General features: G+C 42.0%; 1 protein-coding gene and 2 non-coding genes across 29 annotated transcripts; all 3 read right to left on the bottom strand.

Annotated features, from left to right (window-relative positions):
- Positions 1 to 27: 27 nt before the first annotated feature.
- PCBP2 (poly(rC) binding protein 2) lies at positions 28 to 21478 on the bottom strand. Of its 27 annotated transcripts, none has more exons than XM_074374760.1 (15): positions 21306 to 21463; positions 18829 to 18971; positions 18240 to 18263; positions 18118 to 18150; positions 17436 to 17552; positions 15426 to 15557; positions 14347 to 14475; positions 13242 to 13316; positions 11303 to 11395; positions 10186 to 10227; positions 8885 to 8957; positions 8338 to 8376; positions 7354 to 7406; positions 6233 to 6402; positions 28 to 461 (listed from the first exon to the last, which is right to left on the bottom strand). In XM_074374760.1, exons 2-15 carry the CDS (start codon positions 18895 to 18897, stop codon positions 425 to 427), a joined length of 1086 nt encoding a protein of 361 aa, XP_074230861.1. In that variant the 5' UTR covers positions 18898 to 18971; positions 21306 to 21463; the 3' UTR covers positions 28 to 424. The 27 variants fall into 27 exon arrangements, with proteins under 27 accessions (XP_074230861.1, XP_074230859.1, XP_074230858.1 ...); XM_074374758.1 differs by having other exon boundaries at positions 13242 to 13328; XM_074374757.1 differs by having other exon boundaries at positions 7354 to 7409; positions 13242 to 13328.
- LOC123619533 (U6 spliceosomal RNA) lies at positions 16952 to 17058 on the bottom strand. Its single transcript, XR_006728186.1, has one exon. It is a non-coding gene; the product is annotated as a U6 spliceosomal RNA (small nuclear RNA).
- TRNAA-CGC (transfer RNA alanine (anticodon CGC)) lies at positions 17947 to 18024 on the bottom strand. Its single transcript has one exon. It is a non-coding gene; the product is annotated as a tRNA-Ala (tRNA).
- Positions 21479 to 22742: the final 1264 nt, after the last annotated feature.

Raw genomic sequence — 22742 nt, forward strand, 5'->3', positions numbered from 1 at the left:
GACAACAGGAATAAAAACCCACATGAATCACTGTGGCATCCAGTTTCTATTCACAAAGAAAAAAAGCTCCAGTCCATCTTTTAATTTTTTTGAAAAATTCCTGACATTACAGAACTAAACTGAAATGTATTAATATTCCACTCTTACATTTCCATGACAAACAAAAAAATTCATGAGCCAAAAAAAAAAAAAAAAACAGGGAGAAGCTTATAAAACTAAATATGGATCTCAGCATTAACAGCTGAACAGAGAAAGGAATTAAAACGCTTTAATTAAAAAATCACGAGTGGATGATAAAGTGTGTAGAAACCGAAAATTTACAAACTATTTAAAACCTGGAATAGCTGACTGTTCAGAAACTACACAGATGGATCATGGGTGGTGGTGAACAGCAGAAAGGGATTATGGATGAATCTGCATTGTTCTAGCTGCTCCCCATGCCACCCGTCTCCGAGGAAAGCCTGTAACACACACAAAAAAAACTCAAAGTTAGTTTTCTGAGTCCCCAGCAATACCTCACCTCCAAAACTTGCCGGGTTCACAAAATGTGAAAGAGTACATCATCAGTGTTTCAGTGTTAAGGGCGACACTTTAGACTTCCTGGTTTAACCAGTACCATGGTCCCGTAACCTCCTACGATCCAAGCCTTCTGAGGCAGATTACTTCAGAAACAAAGGAAATCGAGGACCTTGGTTATTAATTGTGGGTATTCCTCAAACTATGTTCTTTAGAATCTTTGTGGGAGATGTTAAGCACTGTCTGAAAATATGAGTCACACTAAAGCATCCTAGATGGTCACAATACACAGAAACATAATTTTTTTTCTTTTAACAGCTGAGCTTGTTTTAGTTCCTCCCAAGCTACTACCGATCAGTCCTGGGTTTTTCTATCAATGTGAAGACTACCACTATTAAGAGATTAGTTTTGAACACTAATGCACATTAAACAAGCAGCAATAAGTATAACAAATATGGGTCAAGAATTAGCCTCAACCTATAGTTTTTGGGCCTAGTGTTCAAGACTTAAATAAGTAGAAGTCAAAATAATTTGTTTTTAACAACTTTCTAGCTCACTCTAGATGCTCCCAAATTTGTGGTCTTCTTAAGTCAAATTCTCCATCCAAATATATCCGGCTACAATGCCTTTCATTTCAAACAGAGGCCCCAGAATCCAATTTTGAGCTCAGAAGGAAACGTATTACGATGTTCGGCGTTCAGCCTGATTCACTATTAGGGAGCCAGCAAGACTTGGCTCCCATTTTGAATAGAACTAAATGTGTTAAGACTCAAGTTTCAGTTCATAAATTTCATAAATATTTTAAATCTACTGCCATTTGTGTCAAGAGAGCATGAATGGTACTTCCCCATTTGTATCTCTTCCAGAATAATGCAAAGCCAAAAGGTGGCCAAAGAGGGTGGGTGGGGGCAGGGACCAGGAAATAGATGGGTCCTTCAACTACAAACTGAATTTAGTTTAAGTCAGAAATGGTGTTTCAATCTCAGCATAAAGGGGAATAAACAATTCTTAAAGGGGGTAGATTCTTGCCAACCTCAAAATGGCATGATCTAGGGCAACAAAAAGAGGCCTTGATTTTAGTGAAAACTGTAAAAGTTCAAGAAAGGAGCTGCCGAAAATAGTTTAGATCTAGGGCCTCCTAAAATTATATTCATGCAAGAAAGTGGTGGCACTCTGGCACCAAAAAGAACTTGCAAAGAATAGTCAGGAATTTATACACAGCCTGAGCAGGAATTGGGGGAAGGGAGAGGGGCAAGGAGAAGGAAAAACTCAACCAGAAATATTACATTAAGGATGCTAGAAGGACCACATGGGGGAGCTGTAAGCTTTTAAAACACTGAACACCAAATACCTTTGGAGATGGTGATGGTAGTCAGCCCCTTAAAATAACTGATTTTCCTCCCTGCACTCCTTCAGGGAGTACTCATTAGGTGAAGAGACCTTCTAAAACCAAGAACTAGATAAAATAAAAACTAGGTTTCTGGGGGAGATGGTTATCACCAAGATATAGAAAGAACTTACTAAGAGCTGGACCAGATGGTAAAGGAGCAACTACCAACTAACAAGAGAAGCCCTATGTGGACAATGAACTCTGCCCCTCTAGTCCTTCCCGCAGCCTTGGGACACGTAACACTATTCACTGTCTGGGACTGAGGGGCCACAATACTATGAGTTACTGTACTGAAAGCACTCATGAGTAATTAGCTGGGTTTGTTTTTTTTTTAAAAAAACAATGTAATCCAAAGGGGATGTGGGATAAAGTTATCAGTACAAAAAAAAAAATCTTCACACTGATTCTCTAAACCCTGGGAAGGACGTTATACATTCATTACCCTGGTAGTAAGCATTCAGGCTGAATAGAGACTATCAGAGGCCTTCTGTCACTATACCTAGAGCATTCTTACTCTTACGTAGAGAGAGCTATGATCTTAGGTTAAGAATGAAGCTTCAGGGAGATTAAGTACACTTGAGTAAAAGTAAAGCACAAGTTGTCTGTTCTAACTAGTCACTCATGTGATCTACAAATTAAAATTCTCCCAGGGCCTCTGCTTTTTAAATATGATAAATAAGTGGATCAGTGACTTAACAGCTGATCTTAGGTTCATTCCAAATCTAGGTCTTTAACCCTCCACTTATGACACGGTTGGTGGGGAGACTGAAGGCAAGGAACAGCAGCAAGAGTAAAGGAACCGAGCTGAGTAATCAGGGTTGGTTTAGGATGATTGGACAGAATCCTGTCAAATTCTGGGCAATGTCACAGGTTGGTTGTTCAAGATTTACCCAATGTCGCAGGAAGAGGGGTAATACTAGTTCAGAGGAATGCAGACAGAAGCTGGCAAACTTTATTAGACTTTCCCCAATTTGCCTCCCCATTCTGGGTAAAGAAATAATTTCTTTCCTTCACAGCATACAGTCAACTAAGGTTCTCACTGTGGCAACTTTATTACAGCTAGAAACACAAATCTGGCCAAGAAGGTCAGCTGGGAACTTAACCATGAAATAATTAAAAAAAAAAAAAAAAGTTAACGGAGAAACTTTTATTCATTAACATAGAGCCTAACACATTGTTATATAGCAAGGCAGAATAAAGCTACAAAAAGTAACATGAGAAAGAAGAGCAAGAACTGAGGCTCTAGATAAAGAATTCAACAAGTCAGACTCTGAAACAGGCACTCAGCTGAAACGGCCTAAACCTAAACACAGGTTACCACTGCCCCTGCCCCCACCCTGTTATTCCCCAAAATAGTAAAATGGAAACGGTCACAAGCTCACAATTGTTTGGTTCTCACCAATATTAACAAAGGAAAACAAAATAAACCAAGAAATATTTGAAGGGGTGCCCCAAATATGCAATCAGTAGGGGGAGAATCTCTGTTTCTCGCTTTTCAGTTTGTTAGTTACACATGGCACGGCAGAGGTGGTGGTGGTGGTAGCTGAAGCCCCGGTACCCTTAGCAGCAGACACAACATTTAGAGCCAGGAGAGGGATGGGTTTCATGCCAAGCAGACTGGAGACACAAGGGGCGGTCGGAAGAGGGTTGGGGAGGCTGGAGGGTGCGTCGGAGGTCCCCGCTGTGGCGAGCGAGGGGGTGGTGGTGGAGGAGGAAGAAGAAGAAGAAGGGGTGGAGGGTTGAGAGAGGTTGATGCTGAGGTGATCAGGGATCGTGACGGAGGCTGCCTGGGAGGAGGGTTTAGCGTTTTCTAAACTGTAACAGAGGAAAAAAGGAACAAAAAAAAAAGGGTGGGTGGAAGGGAAGACCACAAAAGGGAAAAGTACAGGACAAAAACCGCTTCAGTTATCAGTAAGTGCCTCTTGTTGCTAATTAGGAAGACCTAATACCAACTTCTGACAAGCTGTTTTTATTCTGTGTCCCACCCTCTAAAAAAAATGTGTATTTTGCCAAGTTCCATTCCACAATGCTTTTTAAAACTGCTATGATGAAGAAAAAGCTGACAGACTGAGAAAAGAAATCACACACTTCCACATATCTGATACACTGATCCAACCCAGAAGGCAGAATGATTTTAAGCAGAAAATGAAAGAGTACTCATCAATCTCCATACAAGGAACAAATGTTTTACCCACCAACTACTTGTGAAGCTTTCGGATGCTAATCTACAGAATTTTTTAAATTGCTTTTCCTGTAATATTAAAATTTACTTCCATCTCCACAGCAAACTAACCAACATATTAGGATGGAAAGGGACAAGAGACCAAACTAGGTCACTAATTTCAAACTTCAAAGAATGTAGCATTTTCAAAGAATAATGCTTAGAGCAGAACCACAGATAAGAACTAGAAAAGCCTCATTTCTGGTGAGAGGGAGGGGAGAAAAGGGCTTTTTTTTTAAGACCATACTTCTCAAATAGACCCCACAAAGCCAGAAGAAACTTCAAGGACTACAGAAAATCTCAGTTTAATAAAGTAAAAATACCACTTCTAAAATAAGCTCTAAGTAACAGTAACAACCTGTAGCTCCCAAATGCTTCCATGTATCTAAGCCACGAGACTAAGTAACTAAAGGTATTTGCTGAAGTCTGGACAACCTATCACACAAGAACTCTTCAAAGGCAGGGAGGCTCCTCTTTTTTATTTGGCTCCTCCTAAGACTCCATCCTGTTTACCTAAATCCAGGGACAGTTGCAATCCATAAAAAAGGACTTGGATTGCCAGAATCAGCAGAAATGCCTAGAATCCATTACTGTAAACAGAGAAATCTCTCTTGCTTAGTATTCATAATAAAACCAGTTTGCTTTTTTGTTCAATGGGGCCAAGATGAGAAAGTAAAGACTAAGCCGTGTGCATGCTTAGTCCTTGCCTGGTATTAAATGAAACTTTAAAAACTTTTGACCCAAATCCATAGCTTGGACAGTTTCATTAAAAAGGATGATCCTGAAGAGTGACTAAATCAGGAAACGAAGGTGGACCAAGTTCCGCTCCCTTACAACTTAGTCACTGTCCTGGTACAGGGGTCAGGAAAGCAAGTTACATGGAAACACTGACAATATTCAGGGCAAGTCTACCCAAGCAGAAGAAAACAGCTTGGTTTCCAGCTTCCAATACCTTACTTAACTACTTAACAACCCCCCACTCCAATTAGAAACAAGGGAACAAATCTTTGCAACCAGCCTCCATGCTAAGTTAGTAACTACCACTTCACTCTGAACATTAAGAAATGATGTGCTTGGTAGCTGAAGAAGAAAGCAGATCTAAATAAAGTCTTTTCCACATAAAGAGAAGAAAACACCTCAAGACATGCAAAGACTTAAGGCAAAGTCAGAATCACCATGGAAAATTGATCATTTCTTAACCAAGGGATAAAAGACCATGGAATAAATACATGGTCAGTGTAAGCATGCCAAAAAATAGACCTCATACATACAAAAATCCTTTCCCTTGCATATAAAACTTTTAGACCAAACAACAGAGACCAAATACTTGTGTGACAGAGATAAATGACAACTAGGCCAAAGTCTACATAAGGATAGTAAGCCCCTTGGGAAATGGGTCACTAACACTGCTTTAAAATGTTAGTAAGCAATTAAGAACATGACTTAAGCATGTGTGCTAAGAAAGCAAGAAATATAAATGCCTTGTAGGATGGCCACTGGACTGTGAATAGTCCTGCTACAATCATGTGTACTAACAGTAGCTAGGTTTGCATAAGAGAAAACCTCAAGAAGTCATCACGAGATGAGATGAGATGGGGAAAAAAGAAAGAAAACACTAGGTATTTCCAATACCTGTGCCTCCCCTTTCCCACAAGCTCTGAACAATGGAACACATTTGCAATTTGAGAAAAATGGATGTTTTTGGAGTAAATGGTAATGACTGCCTCCAAGAAACTGTCTGGTGTCACATAACTTCATTATCCTTATTTCAATTAAGGGTGTTCTGGAGCCTAAATAAACCCAATCAGTGAAATAACAGTTTATATTAGACAGTGGATGGAAGACATGCTCCATCCTTTCCACTCCTAAAACCAATAAAAAGTCAAATGCAAACAATTCATTCCCCTTCCCCCAGCCCATGCAAACATTACAATTTGGTTACTTTTTCTGCTACACTAAGGAAGGATGAAAAGTAGGGCTACACTTTTTCTCCTGCCATCTCTACCCTTCCCAACTCCCACCCCACAAATAAATAATCCCACACTTAACATTACAGTGTAACTTTCCCCAACAAATCAATAACACAAAAGGTAGGGAACTCTTACCTGACATTGATTAGATATTGAGCCAGGCTGATGCTGGCAGCAGATCCAGTGATGGTAACCTGCCTATCAGTAGATCCTTCCACTGGGTTCGCAATTTTGATCTGCGCCCCAGACATCTGACGGATCTCATTGATTTTGGCGCCTTGACGCCCGATTATGCAGCCAATCAACTTAAGGGAGAAAAACAACAAGGCATACCAAATTAAGAGCCTCAATGGCTAAATCCAAGAATTCTATCCCACCCCTCAGCCTTCTATAGCTTGGGTCCATAAACATGGCAATGGAAACTACTATAGGTATCCTACATACTCTACTGAAATACTCTAAAATTAAAAATTTAAGTTACAGATGGTATCGACTCTTGCTCTATTCTTCTGCTTGATCAATACAAGTCAGAGCCAACTGAGCTGACGGACTCCTCGGAGCATCAAGCTCATTTCCTCAGAGTACTAACTCCAAAGACAAAGTGAAGTAGAGCAAAGATAAGTCTAATTTATCCCTATGGCTGGGATAAAGGTAAAAGTATCTTTCATTTTTGTCAACAAAGATGCCTAAATTCTTCCTGCCACTATTACTACTTTACTATACTGACAAGAATTCTGGCTAATTTCTAACGGTTTTGCCTTGGGGAAAAAAGTAAAACATTGAGAAACATTTGTACTGTCCAATACACATTAATAACATAATTATTATAATAACACATGAAGTGTGGCCAGTGAGATTGAGAAATTAAGTTATTTTATTATTCTCAATTCAAATAGCCACAAAAAATGTCGTTAGTGACTATCATGTTGAACAGCACAGATAGAACATCCAAGGACAAATGCATTAGAGGTAAGACTTCAGATTCTATAAAAAGCAAAGGGAAATGGGAATTTCTATTTGAGACACAAAGGTTCTTTCTGGGTCAAGATATCTATCTTACAAAAGTTTTATCAATCTCTTACATCAGTTTTTATTCAGGATTTTATACTGTTTTAAAAATTAAACTTGATGCCTAAAAACCCTATTTTTTTTCCCTCCTAGGCATTAGAAGTGGCATGATGCTGCTGAAAAAACTTCTATTTTTTAAAACCAATTCTCTTATTTTCACCCCATGCAACCCAATTAACTATACTTACATCGTTTGGAATGGTGAGTTCATGAGAAGTAGTCTGAGCAGATGCATCCAAACCTGCTAAAAGACAGAAGAGAGCAAAAAAGTTCAATGCACAGCATATAAAACCCCACTGATTTGCACATTAACCTAACAGAAGGAAAACGAACTGGAAACCCAGCATTGGCTGTTGGGATTCATCACTAACTCTGAAGCCTCCAAGGAGGAAAGAGGGGGAGAGGGGTGTAGAAATAGTGCTGTAAAGGTTCCTCTGTACACACAGAAGAGCTGATTTCATGCCATTTCCTGCAAAGCCCAGCCTATTAGGGTTTAAGGGGATGGAAGCAAGGAGCAAGGGAATGTGGTATCCTCAATCTTCAGGACCAAAATCTAACCAAGTCCTTCTGCACTCCTCCCCTTTTCTGCTTGAATTTCCTGACGATGTGTTCCAATTTTCTCTCACCTGATGCTATCACCAGCGCCAATATCATGCCTGTTACTGGGTACCATGGACTTTTGGCACACATGCAGAGCTGCTTTAAATATACCTATATCAGATTAACACCCCCCCACCCCTACCCTAACCTACATTTCAAGGTCAGAGAGAATGAAATGGCAGTAAGGTGAGGGAAGTTAATTTCTCCAGATTTATTCTGTCTTTCGCTCAATTTGTTCTGGCTTTTATTGTTTTCCAAACAAAAAGAAAAAAATCCTATCAGCAAACACCCATATCCATCTATATGACACCTGGACTAAACCAGGCCAGCTGGCTAAGTCTCAAGTCTAGTCCTTCTCTCAGCTGTGGCTGCTCAAACTCAACATTTTTAGAAGGAGGTAGGCCAGATCCATCAAGGGACCCTCAGGGGCACCAGGCCCCACCCCCTTTGTGCTCTCGGCTCCTTTCTGCCATGTGCATGTTTTGCTGGTATGTCATGGGCAGTGAAACAAGACTCCCACCAGTTTATTAATATAACAGTAGAATACTACAGATTTTTTTTTTAATCATTACCCCAATAGCCTTTCACCTCTGGAGAGCTGGATTCAATGCCTGTTAAGATACAAGTGAAAATGAGTTTGGTGGTCTCATCCTAACCCTATCGGACAAGTTATTCCTTATACAGAAAAAAAAAAAAGCCCAAAAAACAAAACAAAACAAAACCAAAACCAAAAAACACTACACAATTTGGCACAAATGGATTGTTTCTACCCACGTCTGTGAATAACTGGTGGAGAGAAAGGGGGTGCCAATCAGATCAAAGGGGCAGCAGTGAGGATGGGTTGCAAGAAGTATCAGCCTACCCTTTGCCTGACAAGCATCCCCCGACCTCACCCCAAATCTTCCAGGGCCTTTTTTCTTTTAGAATAACTCTCCCCAAACGAAAACCAAGTTAACAAACACATTACCTCCTTCGGTTTAGCCATAGCAAACAGGCAAGTTTAAACCAGCAGGATGCTGGGTACTGAAGTTTGCTTTAAAAAGATGTCAAACTGAGACCTTGGGGCTGGCCTCTGTCTTGTACTACACCTTACAGAAATAAACACTGAGGTGTCCATACCACTGAATCCGGTGTTGCCATGCGTCATGGGAAAATGAGACTGTTGCATTGCCAACTGGTGCAGCTTGGTCAACTGCAGGGAGGAAACAGGAGAGAGGTTGGCATTAGAAACGAAACAGAGCCAGGGCTCAAGCACATTCAAATTTGAAAATGCAGAGCTCCTGATCCCCAAACTTGGCTACTACTCAAACTACAACAAAGGGCAAGGGATGGGGCTTGGATCACAATCCTCGGGACAGGCAGAACATGAAGGTAAGGGTTAGAAATAGGGTATCAGTACAAAGAGAATGAATGCATTTGGGGTGTGTGGAAAGAAAAGCAGCAGCACCCGCCTGACAACCAACCCCTCGTGGGCTATTTAATGAAGGTGTTTGCAGCCATTGCAACAGTTGCCCCAGGGACAAGCACAGACAGGCTAGGTAAACAAACTGTGCAGTGGTGCTTAAGGAAAACACACCATGCAGGGTTCTGTCAGTATCGGGAGGAGGAAAGGAGATGAGGAGAGACTGCAAGGAGGAGAGAGATTAAGACGAAACCAAACTGGGCTTAGCACTCCCCCCGTGATTTCTACAGCTTTTTTCTTCATCTATATAAACTGCCCTGGCTATTGTAAAACCACCCCTCTTTAAGTCTCCTTCCCCTCCTGGGGCCTACCACTAACCAAGAGCCAAACTCAACTTCCCAAATCTAAAGCTCAGCACCTGAAAGGGTTAGTAAGGATAGAGGAAAAGTGCAGAAAGAAATGCCCTTGAAGTCTAAATACTGGCACATTTAAGTTCGAGTTTTTAGTGACAAGGAAGGTTTTACTGAGTTGAATCCCCAAATGTTCAGTTTACTACCCCTTCCTACATAAATAAGCACCCTTCCCACCCCTCCAGATGCTTTTTAAGTTGTCACCTCAGACTGAGGAGTGCACAAGGACAAACCCAACCTCCCACCACCCCCTACCATGGAAAGGACTCCATGCAGAGACGCACAGTCCACTGTCAATTTAAGCCATGCCCTGGGATAACACATGACAGTAATGTGGGACATTTCTCTTTTAGAGTAATCTGGAACATGGGAAAAATGAGAATCTAATAACCTGCCAAATTATAATTTCCAGGGATTAAATGTCAAAAACAAGGTGTTACTATGTTCTGATTAAAGATTACTTAAGGTTCAAAATACAGGTTCTCCTTGTGAGGAAAACAATACTGTAAATGTTTAAAACCCAACTCACTTCTGCCTATGTGGAGAAAGGAGACAATTTTGAATGGGAAAGGGAGCTTTTCAAAACAAGAAGTGAAAACAAAACTTACATCTGGCTGTGGAATGGCATACTGTCCTTGAATGGTATAGGCCTACAAAAGGAGGAAAACAGTTCCTATTAAAAACCAATCACGGACAGCCACCCAGTGGGGGGAAAAAAGACAGATTTCAACTAGCCAGGAAGCCAGAGTTGAACTAGAGAATGGGGAGGCCAGGGATTGAGGCAGTAGATGGTATCTCAAATACAGTCAGACCCGAGTTGGCCTTCTTTTAAACCCTAAATATGATGGCTTATTCCGGGATGCCTATAAAGGGAGCCATGTTCCCTGCAATCAAAGACAAAATGACACATCTGTTTCTTAATGACAATGTGGGAAGTGGGATTAAACAATGCCTCGATTGACAAAGCCCCCTTCCTCCTCCCTGTGTCCAAGACAGCCTAGGAGGAAAACAGTCTCTTCCCTCAACCACCCCCAAGCCCTTCTACCAATCATGGTGACATGAATGATTTATATCTGCACAAACCTACATGGCATGTTTTGAACACTTCCCTTTCCCTATCTTATTTTTCTCTATATCTGCCTATAGATCTTAAGTGCACTAGAAGCTAGCTGGGTCCCTAGCACTAGGGAGCTGACCACAGGAATACACATACAAAAGTGTTTTAAGTCCTGCCTTCTCCCACCTCCCCTCCATAAAAGGCACTTGCAGCTCCCACTACGCCCTCCTCCCCCCAACACCATAACCTCCCAAAAAGGGAGCTGGGTCTTCAGGGCAATGTGGGGTGGGGGGCAAGGAAGAGCTGGAAGGGAGGGGAAGGAAGGAGCAACTGGTTAACAGGATGTGAAGCTTCTCACATCAGTGTCCAGTACCCCCAAAAGTGCACCCAGGTGGGGGGTGGGAAGGTGAAAATGGGGTAGGAGGAGTAGGAAACAGGGAAGAGGGTTGAACAAAAAAAGAAAAAAAAAAGAAAAAAAGAGTTGGTGTTACCATCTGGTGGGCTACGCGGCCTGTGTGAAATGAGGTGGGGGGGTCAGTCCAGGTCCCCGTGGACAGGTGGTGTCCACAGCACAAAAATCACCAGCGCCACTGGCCCCCCGTGTGTTGGCAGTCTCGGCTGAGGCGGAAGGATTGAGTGAGCCTTGGAGACTGAACATCCCCTCTCACCTCTAGAGGTGGTCCCTCCAGGTCAGGGTTGAGGCACATGGACGGGGTGGTGTGGGGAAAGCTCGCACTGTCGCTGCCTGTGCTGTACCTGTCCTGTGGATAAATAGAGGATTTCAGTCTCCAGGGCTGTCAATCCGGCACCTTGTCACCAGCATGAAATTCACACAAAAAAAGTTGTTTAATTTTTAATTTTCCTTTAAAAAGGAGCTCACAACACAATTTGAAACGAGCTGCAATCAGTGAATTTTAAAAAAAGTTACCTAGTGGCAGATTCACACTGCACAACTGGGCCATTTTCAGTAAGAATGAAGGGGTAAGGCAACAGAGCTGATGCCAGCTCCTGGTCAGTGTGGGATTCAATCAAACCCCTACAGAGCCCACTTTGTCACAAAGGAGCAAAAGACACAGGTCCATCTGTGGACACTGCATGAACTGGTCCATTTAAAAAGGCCCGTGGGAAAATAATCCATGACAGGGCCACTCATGGAAGAAGCTGCAAACTTTTACAGGGTGGTCAACTGAATAAAGGGGAGGAGGGAAGGAAAGCAAAGAGGTAAGAAGGGGGAGGTGGGAAGGGGAGGGAAGGAAAGGGAAATGAAGGAAGAATTGTAAATAAGAGAGGACTGCTGCTCTGCAGCATGGGACTCTATATAAATCCCAAATGGGTTTGACAGGAGAGTAGGAACCTGTAGTTCCAGGGGAGAAGGGAAAACTTAAAGCTAAACCTCCTTGCTACACTGACTCTGGGCCTCTGCTTACCCTGCCTGACTATCCAGACTGACTGGGAGCCCATTCACCAAGCCCGTCTGTACAAGGCTAGTGTTAAAAGCAAGGTACTAAACTGTCTCAAGGTTTAACACTGTGATATGATTAACTTCTTGTGAAAGCTTCCAGAACTGCACGACAAACTAAGTCCCCCAAAACTTGTTCAGTTTTGACTACTCAGTAGAATGTAAATGAGATGAACTTAAGTGCTTCCCCAGTTCAAATACAAGATGGAACTAATTGAATAACTGTGCTTGTTAACAGGTCAGCCCCATGAAAAGGCACTGTGAGCATTACTCTTAAGCTTAGAAAGCTACCAAAATGAAGGTCACTATTTCAACCCGAATCCCAGTATTTTAAAAACTAACCTACCTACTCCTCATATACTAACCAAAAAGCATAAAACTACCATAGTGCTAATCAGTGCCCTTGTCCTAAAAATCTAACTTCAGAATACACCATGTGCCAAGGATCCAGAATTTAGGTGAGTGAAGGAGGAGAGAGGCCAAGGGGGTGCTTTGGTGTTATTCTAACACCAAAGGTCACAGCACCACAGCCCAACATGCTCTCCCCCTTCTATTAAGACACTGAACCCTTACCCCACCTGATTTCAGTTATGCCATGTGGGTTCATACCAGTGTTTATGAGGTTAAGAGCCCAGGGACAACACACTGGAGTTTGGGAGTGAAGGGGAAGGAGTAGGGGAGGTGAGGTGGGGGGAAGGGGAAGTTTGTAGGACACTCAATTTCAGGATCCCCCAATTTGAGACCACCATCCAAGAATCTCCTTCAGAGGTCCAACTCTTTGCTACCTTTATTCAGACCTCTAAAGAACACCCCACACATAAAAAAGCATGGATGGGGTGAAGTAGGGAAAGAAGTAGTGACACCAAGGCAATTTAACCCTTTCTTCTAACCCAACCCATCTTAAATTACTAAATAAATTACCTCTTCCGAGTGTCTACAAAACTTCCATTGCCTGCTAAAAATTAAATAAGGTGGCATTCATAGCTTTCTCCAGTACAAAAAAAATAAATAAAACTAAAAGCAAGTCAAACTATGGCCAGAGTACAGGTTTCAGCAAGCATGCAGAGTGGCTTGGTGTGCTGCTAGCAAAGTCGACATTTCAAATATAATTCTTGTTCACCCTAGCCCACCAATAAAAATTTTCTTACCTGACCACCTGCAAAGATGACCGGAGAACTGGACGGCTTGGGCCGGTACGGGATGGTCACGCCCTTCGGGGGGGACTGGGAGAGAGTCAGAGGGGAAAAAAACAAAAAGAGATAAGGTTTCAAAGCTGCTTCAGCTGTGTGGCTTAAGCTCACACAGGTCAGTTAAATTAACAACTATTATTTCCATCCTCTCACCTACCAACATTGCCTCTGGCTAGATCTAATCTCAAGTCATCTGCAGTTATTTGCCTTCAAAGCAGTAAGATGGTCTGCGGACAAGACAGCTCATACGAATTCTCCCCTGTAGTAACGTAGGAATTACTTCCATGTGTTCAAATAAATCTAGTGAATGTGAAAAACCTCTATGTGTACATATGTACATTTTAGTTGGTAATTAAGATCTTACATTTTGGCATGAACAGGAAATAAAGCCAAAATAGGAGATAAAATACCCAAATGTTGTTATCTAGGATAACACAAAACTATCCAAATAGTTCAAAGGCTCAATCAACATTTTTCTGAATTCTACTTGAAAATTCTACTTTCCTTTCTCACCAATATGGGATCAACTCCGTATGACAATTCTAAAAAGGTTTAATTATAATTTTGCTATTCTTATTTTAGTTGAATAGCATCTACCAAGACCTTGTAAGTCATTCAGGATCATCATTATGGATACATTTTTTTTTCTATTTATCTACCATTTTGAATATAATTTGGCCTCAAAGCACAGAAACTAATTTAAAGAATATATCAAAGTTGCATGTAGCCAAACTATTGTAATTTGAAAGGCAACTTAACTTAGTTTCTCAGGAACCCAGATAAATCCTTTGTCTAGTCAGTCCAAGAAATGAACCTTCCCCTACCAACGCTGCTAGAATTGCTGTAAACCAAATGATCACCACTGCTTCCCCGTTTCTACTTTTGCATGGACTATAAGAAAAGTCAAAGCTGGGGGAAGGAAAATATGAACTCAGGGAACTTCTTCCCCACCCCCACCGGAGGCTTCTAACAGCCTCACCTAATTCTAGTCTTACTAAATATAGATCAGTCTGCCTCCCTAAATCACCCTCCCCCCATTCTCAGCATGAGCCTGAGGGCTTACCTCCAACATGACCACGCAGATCTGTTTCACACACTCAATGATGGATTGCGGAATGCCAGCAATAGTGATGGCCCGCTCAGTTGAGTTGGGGAGCATATCCCCTGCCACCTGGACCTGAGCCCCTGTACTCTTTGGGGTAAAAAGAAATTCAAAAATCAGAGAATAGCTCATACTCTCCAGTATCTCCCAGCAGAAACTTTAGAATCTAAAGCTCAGTGACCATCTCCCTATCTTACCATTTTTATCCTCCCTTCTCATTCTTCCCTTAGTCCAGATAGGACTGTTTAATCACAGTTATAAATAAATTAGCCTCTGAAAGCTGAGAATAAGCCTGAATAATGGGCTAAATTTAACCTGCTCAAGAAAAAGGTCCTTCTAGACAGTTTCTCTCAGCAAATGACAGCTTTGTGGGCCATCAAACCAAATACCCACAAGTATCACCCACCTTTCACTCTTATTCAACAAATATTTATATTAAGCCCATTCTACCTGCCTGAAACCATTCCAGGTACCTGGAATTTATCAGTGAACAAAACCAAAATCCCTATTCACATGGCATGTAAAACAGGCTCCCAAATACTCAAACCAAATTAGCTTTTCTTTAGGAGCCATTCAAATTTCATTCCAACATCCAATTCAGTAATCCCTAAATATAACTGAAAACTTTCATAATAAACTTTCACAATTTAAAAGGGAGAATTTACAACTACATCCCAATGTATCTTCCCATTTTCCCCTGCTGTTTAGGAATTAGGCCAAGAAAAATATTTGCTATTATTACATAGCAAATTATCTCTTTAGACATGAAAAAGATTTATGTAGCTTCATGGAAAAGTTGCCAGCAAGTCATATGCAATAGCTGAAAATTCTGGTTAACTTTTCCACAGTCTGATTTATTGTTGTTGTAACAGAAAAAATATATACAATTATCAAAATACAATCTTCTAGGACTGCTACTTTAATAAAAATCTTTATGTCAACACATGCTAACTTTTCCTAGACATATAAAGAGAAGAGAAAACCACATTTAGAATAATTTACACTTCAAAAAAAAAAAAAACAGCACAAAAGTTACCAACCTCTCGTATTTCCTTGATCTTGCAACCACCTTTCCCAATGAGAGAGCCACACTGACTAGCAGGGACCACCAGCCTCAGGGTGACTGGGGGTCTACTGGCAGCTGTGCTATTGGTCATAGAGCTGCTGATGTCCTACAAAAAGAAACACAGGAAAAATAAAGAAGTTTAGACAGATCCTTGGGAACCCATACTGTCATAAAAGAACCACTTACCTTTATAAAGGAACATATATTGTGTCACAATATGCCAAAGACAACGGTTCAAATATTGACCCCTTCTCCAAACCAACTATTTCTGAAAAGCTACAAAGGACTAAAAACTACCTCAGATTTAGCCCTAAATATATTTTCCTTCACCCTGGGAGCATTATTCTTGGTAGGGAGAAAGCAATTCGGGGGGGGGGGGGATTAAAGAGTTGACTGGGCAAAGTAAAATATTGAAGTCAAAATTAAAATATTAAGAGGAAGATGAAACAATGCAACCCAAATTCAAACAACCACTTTTTAATGATTAATTAGTGTACTTCTATTCATTCTTGTTTTAATTCCTTGTTAACATTACCGTTGTACAAATAATGAAACTGAGGCTGAACACCTGCCCCAATCACATCTAAAAAGCTGCAGATTTGAAACTGACTATTGGCTCCAAAGCCCATAGCCTTTTCCGTAACAATATACTGCATCCAAAAATTCATGGCTTTAGAAACTAGTTCAATTTAACCTTCTGAAGATTAAGCGGTTTAAACATCACTTCTCAGCCTACATAGTAGAACTCTGTAGTGGGTACAACTCCTGAAACATAAGCCCTTAAGTCAACAATGTGTTTCTTATTTGTAAGCGTATGAAAAGATTTTCTGAATGTTTAAGCTACAAACTGGATCAGCAAGGTCTTGCAGGTCAATAGATAACATTTCTGATCTTGGCAAGGGTAAGATTTCAGGCACCATTAGGCATCAAGCAGCAGCCCAGAAGATCTCTGCCTTTGGTGTCAATTGCACAGTTAACAGCATCACTGCAGAAGTGGGAGGAGGCTGACTGGACCTGGGGCAGTGGTTGCGCAGCATCCATTTTGGAAGAAAACCGTTTCTTCCAAAAAATTTCTGATATTGATATTCTGCTTCTGATAACTGATAAAACACATTCCCTTCCAAGTATAGCTCTAACAGTATCAGACTGATTAAAAATATGTAACTATTAAAACTATTCAAGATTTTTGTTGCTAAAGGAAGTATAGTCAACGTACAATACTTTATTTCAGGCACACAATGGTGATTTGACGTTTAAACACATTACAAAATGATCATCACAGTAAATCTAGTAATTGCTTATCAACATAAAAAGTTTTTCTGGTGAGGGCAGTATTAGGTTTATTTATTTTAATGAGGTATTGGGGATTAAATCCAGAACCTCGTGCATGCTAACCAGGCACTCTACCACTGAGCTATGCCCTCCCCCATACAAAGTTATTACAGTATCACTGACTGTACTCCTCATGCTGTGTATTACCTCCCCATGATTTCTTACTGGGAAAATATGGAATGCTTCACAAATTTGTGTGTCATCCTTGCACAGGGGCCATGCTATTCTACCCTGTATTGTTCCAGTTTTAGCGTATGTGCTGCCAAAGAAAGCATTCAAAATACAGTTGACCCGTGAACATGGGGGTTAGGGATGCCAACACTCTCTGCTCAGCTGAAAACCCAAGTGTAACTTATCTATAGCTCCACACCCGTGGATTCAACTGACCTCTGACCCTGTAGTACTGTAGCATATATTTATCAGAAAAAAATCCAAGTATAATTGGACCCACGCAGTTCACTCATGTTGTTCAAGGGCCAACTATATTTGTTCTACAAATGGTCCAATTTGGGGGATGATGAATGGGAGCAAAGGATCCATTTACAGATTCTTATCAACTAGTCTGTCCTTGATTTTTAAAAGCCCTCAGAGAATCACTAAGTTATCTAGAACCACTTAAAAATAAAGAATGAGGGAAGGGGAAACAACAAACCTCTTCCAGTTTGTCAATGATCATAGCAAAGGCTTTGAAGATGGCATTAGTGGGTCCAGCCAAAGTGATAATTCTCTCAGGACAATTCCCTTCTGAGATGTTGATACGTGCACCACTCTGGATAGAAAACACAGCCAGAAGAGGTTAAATAGACAAAAAGATATATAAACACGTAATACATAACTCCTCCTAAGAAAGATGGGCAGGGAGCTACCTACAAACATGATCCTGACACAAGGCAATGTTGGCATCATTTCAAATACTGCTCCATGTTTGTACTCAACAAACAGAAGCTGCTTTAAAGTCTTGAAGACTTACTAGAGCTACTTTCCCAGCATACTATTTGTCATTACAAATAACTAAGCCAGAAAAATACCAGTTTCTTCTATTAAGATCCTCCCCCAGCTTTAAAAAAATTCTTTTTCATTTCAGTTTCATTGAGATATAGTTGACATATAGCACTGTACACTTTTGGGGGGGGGATTAGGTTGTATTTATTTATCTATTTTAATAGAGGTACTGGGGATTGAACCCAGGACCTTGTGCTTGCGAGGCACGCACTTTAACCACTGAACTATACTATACCCCCTCTCTCATTAAACAGAACTTTTACTTCTGTTTTAAAGGGTTTGAATTTCCCAAGTCAACAGTCCCTAACCACCTCCCACCCTCAACAACTCACCTCCTCGCGCATCTTCTTAACTGATTCTCCTTTCTGTAAGAGGAAAAATCAAGAGTGAGCTCCAACTGCTATTTCAACCCAGACTAACTATTTAGTAATTAGGGTTGAAGTAAACCTCTTACCTTTCCGATGATACTGCCAACTTCCTGCAATGGAGAAAACTAGTGTCAAGTAAGAGGAAACCTGAAGTGTTAATTATCACAAAAAGTAATTTTCAATAGTTCAAAGCAATGAAAAAGCTAAGATTTATAGGGAAGGGGAATGGACAGGCTTATTCTTTTCTTTGCTCAAAATATGAGAGAAGCTAAAGAAGAATTCTGAAAATAATGGAGTCATTAAATGCTATCTATGTGTTTAATATAAATCATGTTTTAAAATACCAAATGTATTACATCTTAAAGTTACCCAAAATTGTTTGGACAGGGAAAATCTACCTATTACAAGCTTTAGCAACATCCATGAGAAAAATCTTTTCATCCAGGCATGAGACGGTCTTTGGCTCTAGCCTCTGGTTAAGCCTTTCCTGCTCATTGGAGCTTCCTAGTCAAGTCTGTCCATTTTTCTACCACGCTCTCATCTACTCTGCTAGAGAAGAGTGCTAAAGCCAGGCGCCCCACAGTGCTAATCTGATGAGCTCCAAGATGCATGCCCTCTCTTCCTGGCCCCTCCCCTAGCAGTTACTATGACCCAATTTCCCAAACTGGTGCATACCTTTCCATGCATAAGTAGCCGGATGGTGAGAGTGACATTTAATCCACCTTCAATCACACCGGTGTCCATGTCGAGCAGTGTTCTTGGGAGCTGGACTTTGAGTGGTCAAGTCTTTGGTCACTGGTGGGGGTAAAAGCCAAAAACTGAAATGCAAAGACGACCAAAATCACAATATGAAAACAATAGAAGAAATATTTCCCAAAGTTATTTTAACCATTATGAATGTTTTCTGATTCTCCTCCTTAAATGACAGCCTATCAGTTGGCAGGCTTGTATATACCCAGCACAAGTGCATTAACAGCTCAGGTTCTGTTACAAAGGATGGAAGGCGACTTTCCAGTCTGCTCATTAATGGTAGGGTTTCCGCTGACTCTCAAAATGAGAAAGATTCTTTCAATTGGCAATGGTTCTAAGGGAACTGCTGAACATGCACCAGTTTTCCTTCAACAGAATCAACTTCAAAAGGATGTAGAAACACCTGGAAATCATGAAGCCAAACCTTAAACCAACCAACTACAGTAAGGGCAGTGACCTGCTTCCCTGTTGGGTAGCAGCTGAGGTTAAAAGCTAGACACATGTAAATTTTCTTACCGGCACAATTTCTAGGTAGAGAAATTAAGATGTCTCTCACATTGAAATTTTGAGTGTCAATAGATGTCAACAAATAATTTTTAAAAGATTTAAATCGACAACCTCACTGAAAGAGGCATCATCTGAAAAGCCTTTTATGCAGGCTGGGGTTCCATATTCCCCTTTGGGAAATGACCCAATACATTAACTGCAGCTTGAGTCCTCTTCTCTCAACCCAAATGACAGTCACTCAAAATTTGACAATTTTCCTTTCTTCTGCGTATTAACCTGATCCCAGTCACTCTTTATTCGAGTCTATTAAATCTTAAATTTTCTTCCAAATAAAACAATCAAAATAAAACATATTGCTAAAAATTAATTGGGTAGCTGTTTTAAGCAACAGCAGTAGGAGCCTTTCCTACTTAAGCCCTTTCCCCACCTAGCCTCTAAAACAACTGTTCCTAACATTTCTGCTTTAGAATAATTTATTACATGTAAAAAGAACATTTTTGTATATACCTTAGCCTACAAAATCTCCTTGGAACCTAGAGATGTTAGTTTTAAAAACAACCTCCCCCAAGTTGTGAAATGTCTCCAGTGACATTTTTAGTATCCATCCCTTCAAAACTCAACATCAATGTTCTCTCTCCTACAGCCAGTTTTCCCTTCACAAAACCAGCCACCGTTTTAACTTTGCTCTGAAACAAAGCCCATATTCTAAATATTTAAAGTGTTTAAGTGCCTGCCAGACCATTCTGTATACAGCAAGCTGCCCCAGGGCTGCTTCAAGTGTGTGATTATTTAAAAGATGGGATGTGTATCCCCAAAGCACCACATTCCCCCATTTTCAGAATATAATTAATTGATGGCAAAATCCCAGAATTCAACACTTTTCACTCATGGAAAAACAAATGCTGGGGGTGGGGAAGGATGGGAGAGACAGAGTTCAGTCTGTTAAGGATGACTTTTTTTTTCACTAAGACATGGTAAAAATTTGGCAGTTTAATTCCTTACCCCGACTCACACGTAATAGGAAGCACTTTACAAATACCACAATGAAGCAAGTTCGAAAGGGCAAGAAAATTGAAAACTTATTTGAAGCCATTTCTTGAGGTAAGGCACAAAGGTGCAATTCCAACTGCAAATCATCCGAGAAATCCCTGTCGTATTTCTCTCCAGACTAGGTCAGTTAAGAGTACCCAATCCCAGGAATCCAGCTGTTAATCCTGCAGTCAGTCCATTACCCCTTCTCCTATAAATAGCTCGCTCTGGGTCTGTATCGGCAGGCGTTTTGTAATTTCAAAATTCGTTACCCCGAGAGAACGTCCCGAATAACTCGGTAACTGGGAGCCCGTCTACCCTTTCTTTAACTCAGCAGCCCCCCTCCCCTTGGTCACCCAAGCATTTTCCACTTAAAAAATGCACCCCCCCACCCCTCCACTGGAAAAGAGGGAAAAAAATAAACGGTTTGGTCAGGGGGGGGCGCTGCGATCCAGGGGGAGGGGCCGGACTAGTAGCGCCTCCTCGTGTGGCTGCGCCAGCGCCTGACCCCCGCGGGGAGCCGCGCTCACCCGCCCGGCCAGCAAGCGGCCATCGCCTCCCCCCACCCCCCTCAACCAACAAATCCACCGCCGCCCCCCCCTACCGCGCGCGCGCCCTCCTTGACTCCTGCGCAGCCGCCACCGGGAAAAGGCGGGGGGAGGGGGGAGGCCTTGCGCGAGGCCTACTAGGCCTCGCCGGAGCCAGGGCCTCGCGTGAATGGCCGGCCAAGCAGAGTGAGAGGGTAGGCGCTCACGCGGGACTACGCGAGGCCGGGGCTCGTGACGAGGACCGGAGCCCGCTAAGAAAGATGGCAAGAGTAGAAATAAAGCTATAGCCGGAGGCGGAGGAAGAATTTTGAAGCTTACCTGCAGGCGCGAGGCGACTGAGGGGAAAAGGGGAGCGGGCGGGAAGGGGAAGGGCGGGAGGCCGGGGGCGGAACAATAGGGGCGGGCGGGAAGGCGAGGGGGGCCCCGCGGGCGGGCGGAGGAGGAAAGGGGGGGGTGGAGGAGGAGGAGGAAGGGGGAAAGAGACCCCGGGGCGGGTGGAGGGCGGCGGAGGGCGGGCGGGCGGGCGGAGGGCGGGCGGGCGGGAGAGGGCGCAGGCTGCGGCTGCTCCGGCTGCTGCCTCTGCTGGTCTGGGAGGGGGACGGGGCGGAGCGGCCCGCTTTCAACCCCGCGCACCCTCCGACCCCGGAAGCGCTAACCGCCCCGGGGGCCGGCGAGGCGACTGCGTCGTCCAAACCTTCCCCACGCAATGCGGACGGCCTCCCAACAGCCTAGAGCGGCTCCCTGGACAGCGTTGGCACCAGCGAGACAACAGCTGATAGCAGATGGCGAAGTCTATGATAGAGCGGCAGCGTGGAGGCCGAGACGAAACTAGTGGCCCCTAGCGGGCTGGTTGAAAAGTCCAGGCGTAAGTGCGGAGAGTTGGCAGTCGCCATGGATAAAGGAGACAAGGGGAAAATAGGATGTGTGAGGAGAGAATGACAAGAGATAGGAAAAACCCAGTAGTCTATAGTGATACTCAAAAAGAGAAAAAAACTAATTTGCCACATTGGAGGTAACTTTTACATCAACTCCTTACTCTGAAAATTGGCCATTAAAAGGAAAGAATTAAGCATCTACCCTTTCTGTAGAACTGTAGTTCATCGGCAGTCGATAAAGGAAAACTTTTTTTTTGCGTTCCGTATAATGAATGTAGAGGAATGAAAGAGTTAGAAAATTGCCATTCATTCACCAGCCCAAAATGAAATGATTCAAGCAAGTGTCATCATCAATCATCAAAACAAAAGTTTGGGAACAGGATATTAACCTGGTGCCAAATATCACCACATAGATTATTTGCAAATCTCCTTGAAAAATAAATAAATAAATGAAAGATCTGGTAGTCGCCCACGTGATCAAACTTTGCATCACTAATGGTACAACTTTGACGTAGTCCTTGATGAGATGCAATAAGTACACAGCATCACCTATTAAGTATTCTTGTCAAGTGTGTGATCTTGATCTAATCAGGCCTTTCAGAACTGATTTGCAATTTACAGGAAATTTACAAGGGACGAAGGAAAAAGTTAAACACATCAAGGAGATAATCAGCAAATTCAGAATCTGAGACATTCTACAAGACAACTAGCGTGTTCTCTTCAAAAAGAAAATGTAATAGAAGAGAACGAGGGGGCTGAAAAAGGAGAAATTTAAAAGACAATAACAATCAAATGTAATATCTGGATCTTGTTTGGATCTTGGTTTTAAAAAAAATAGCTATATAAGCATTTTGGGGAAAGCTGAGGAAACTCATACATG

The sequence above is a fragment of the Camelus bactrianus genome, chromosome 12 (assembly GCF_048773025.1).
Source record: "Camelus bactrianus isolate YW-2024 breed Bactrian camel chromosome 12, ASM4877302v1, whole genome shotgun sequence".
NCBI lineage: Eukaryota > Metazoa > Chordata > Mammalia > Artiodactyla > Camelidae > Camelus > Camelus bactrianus.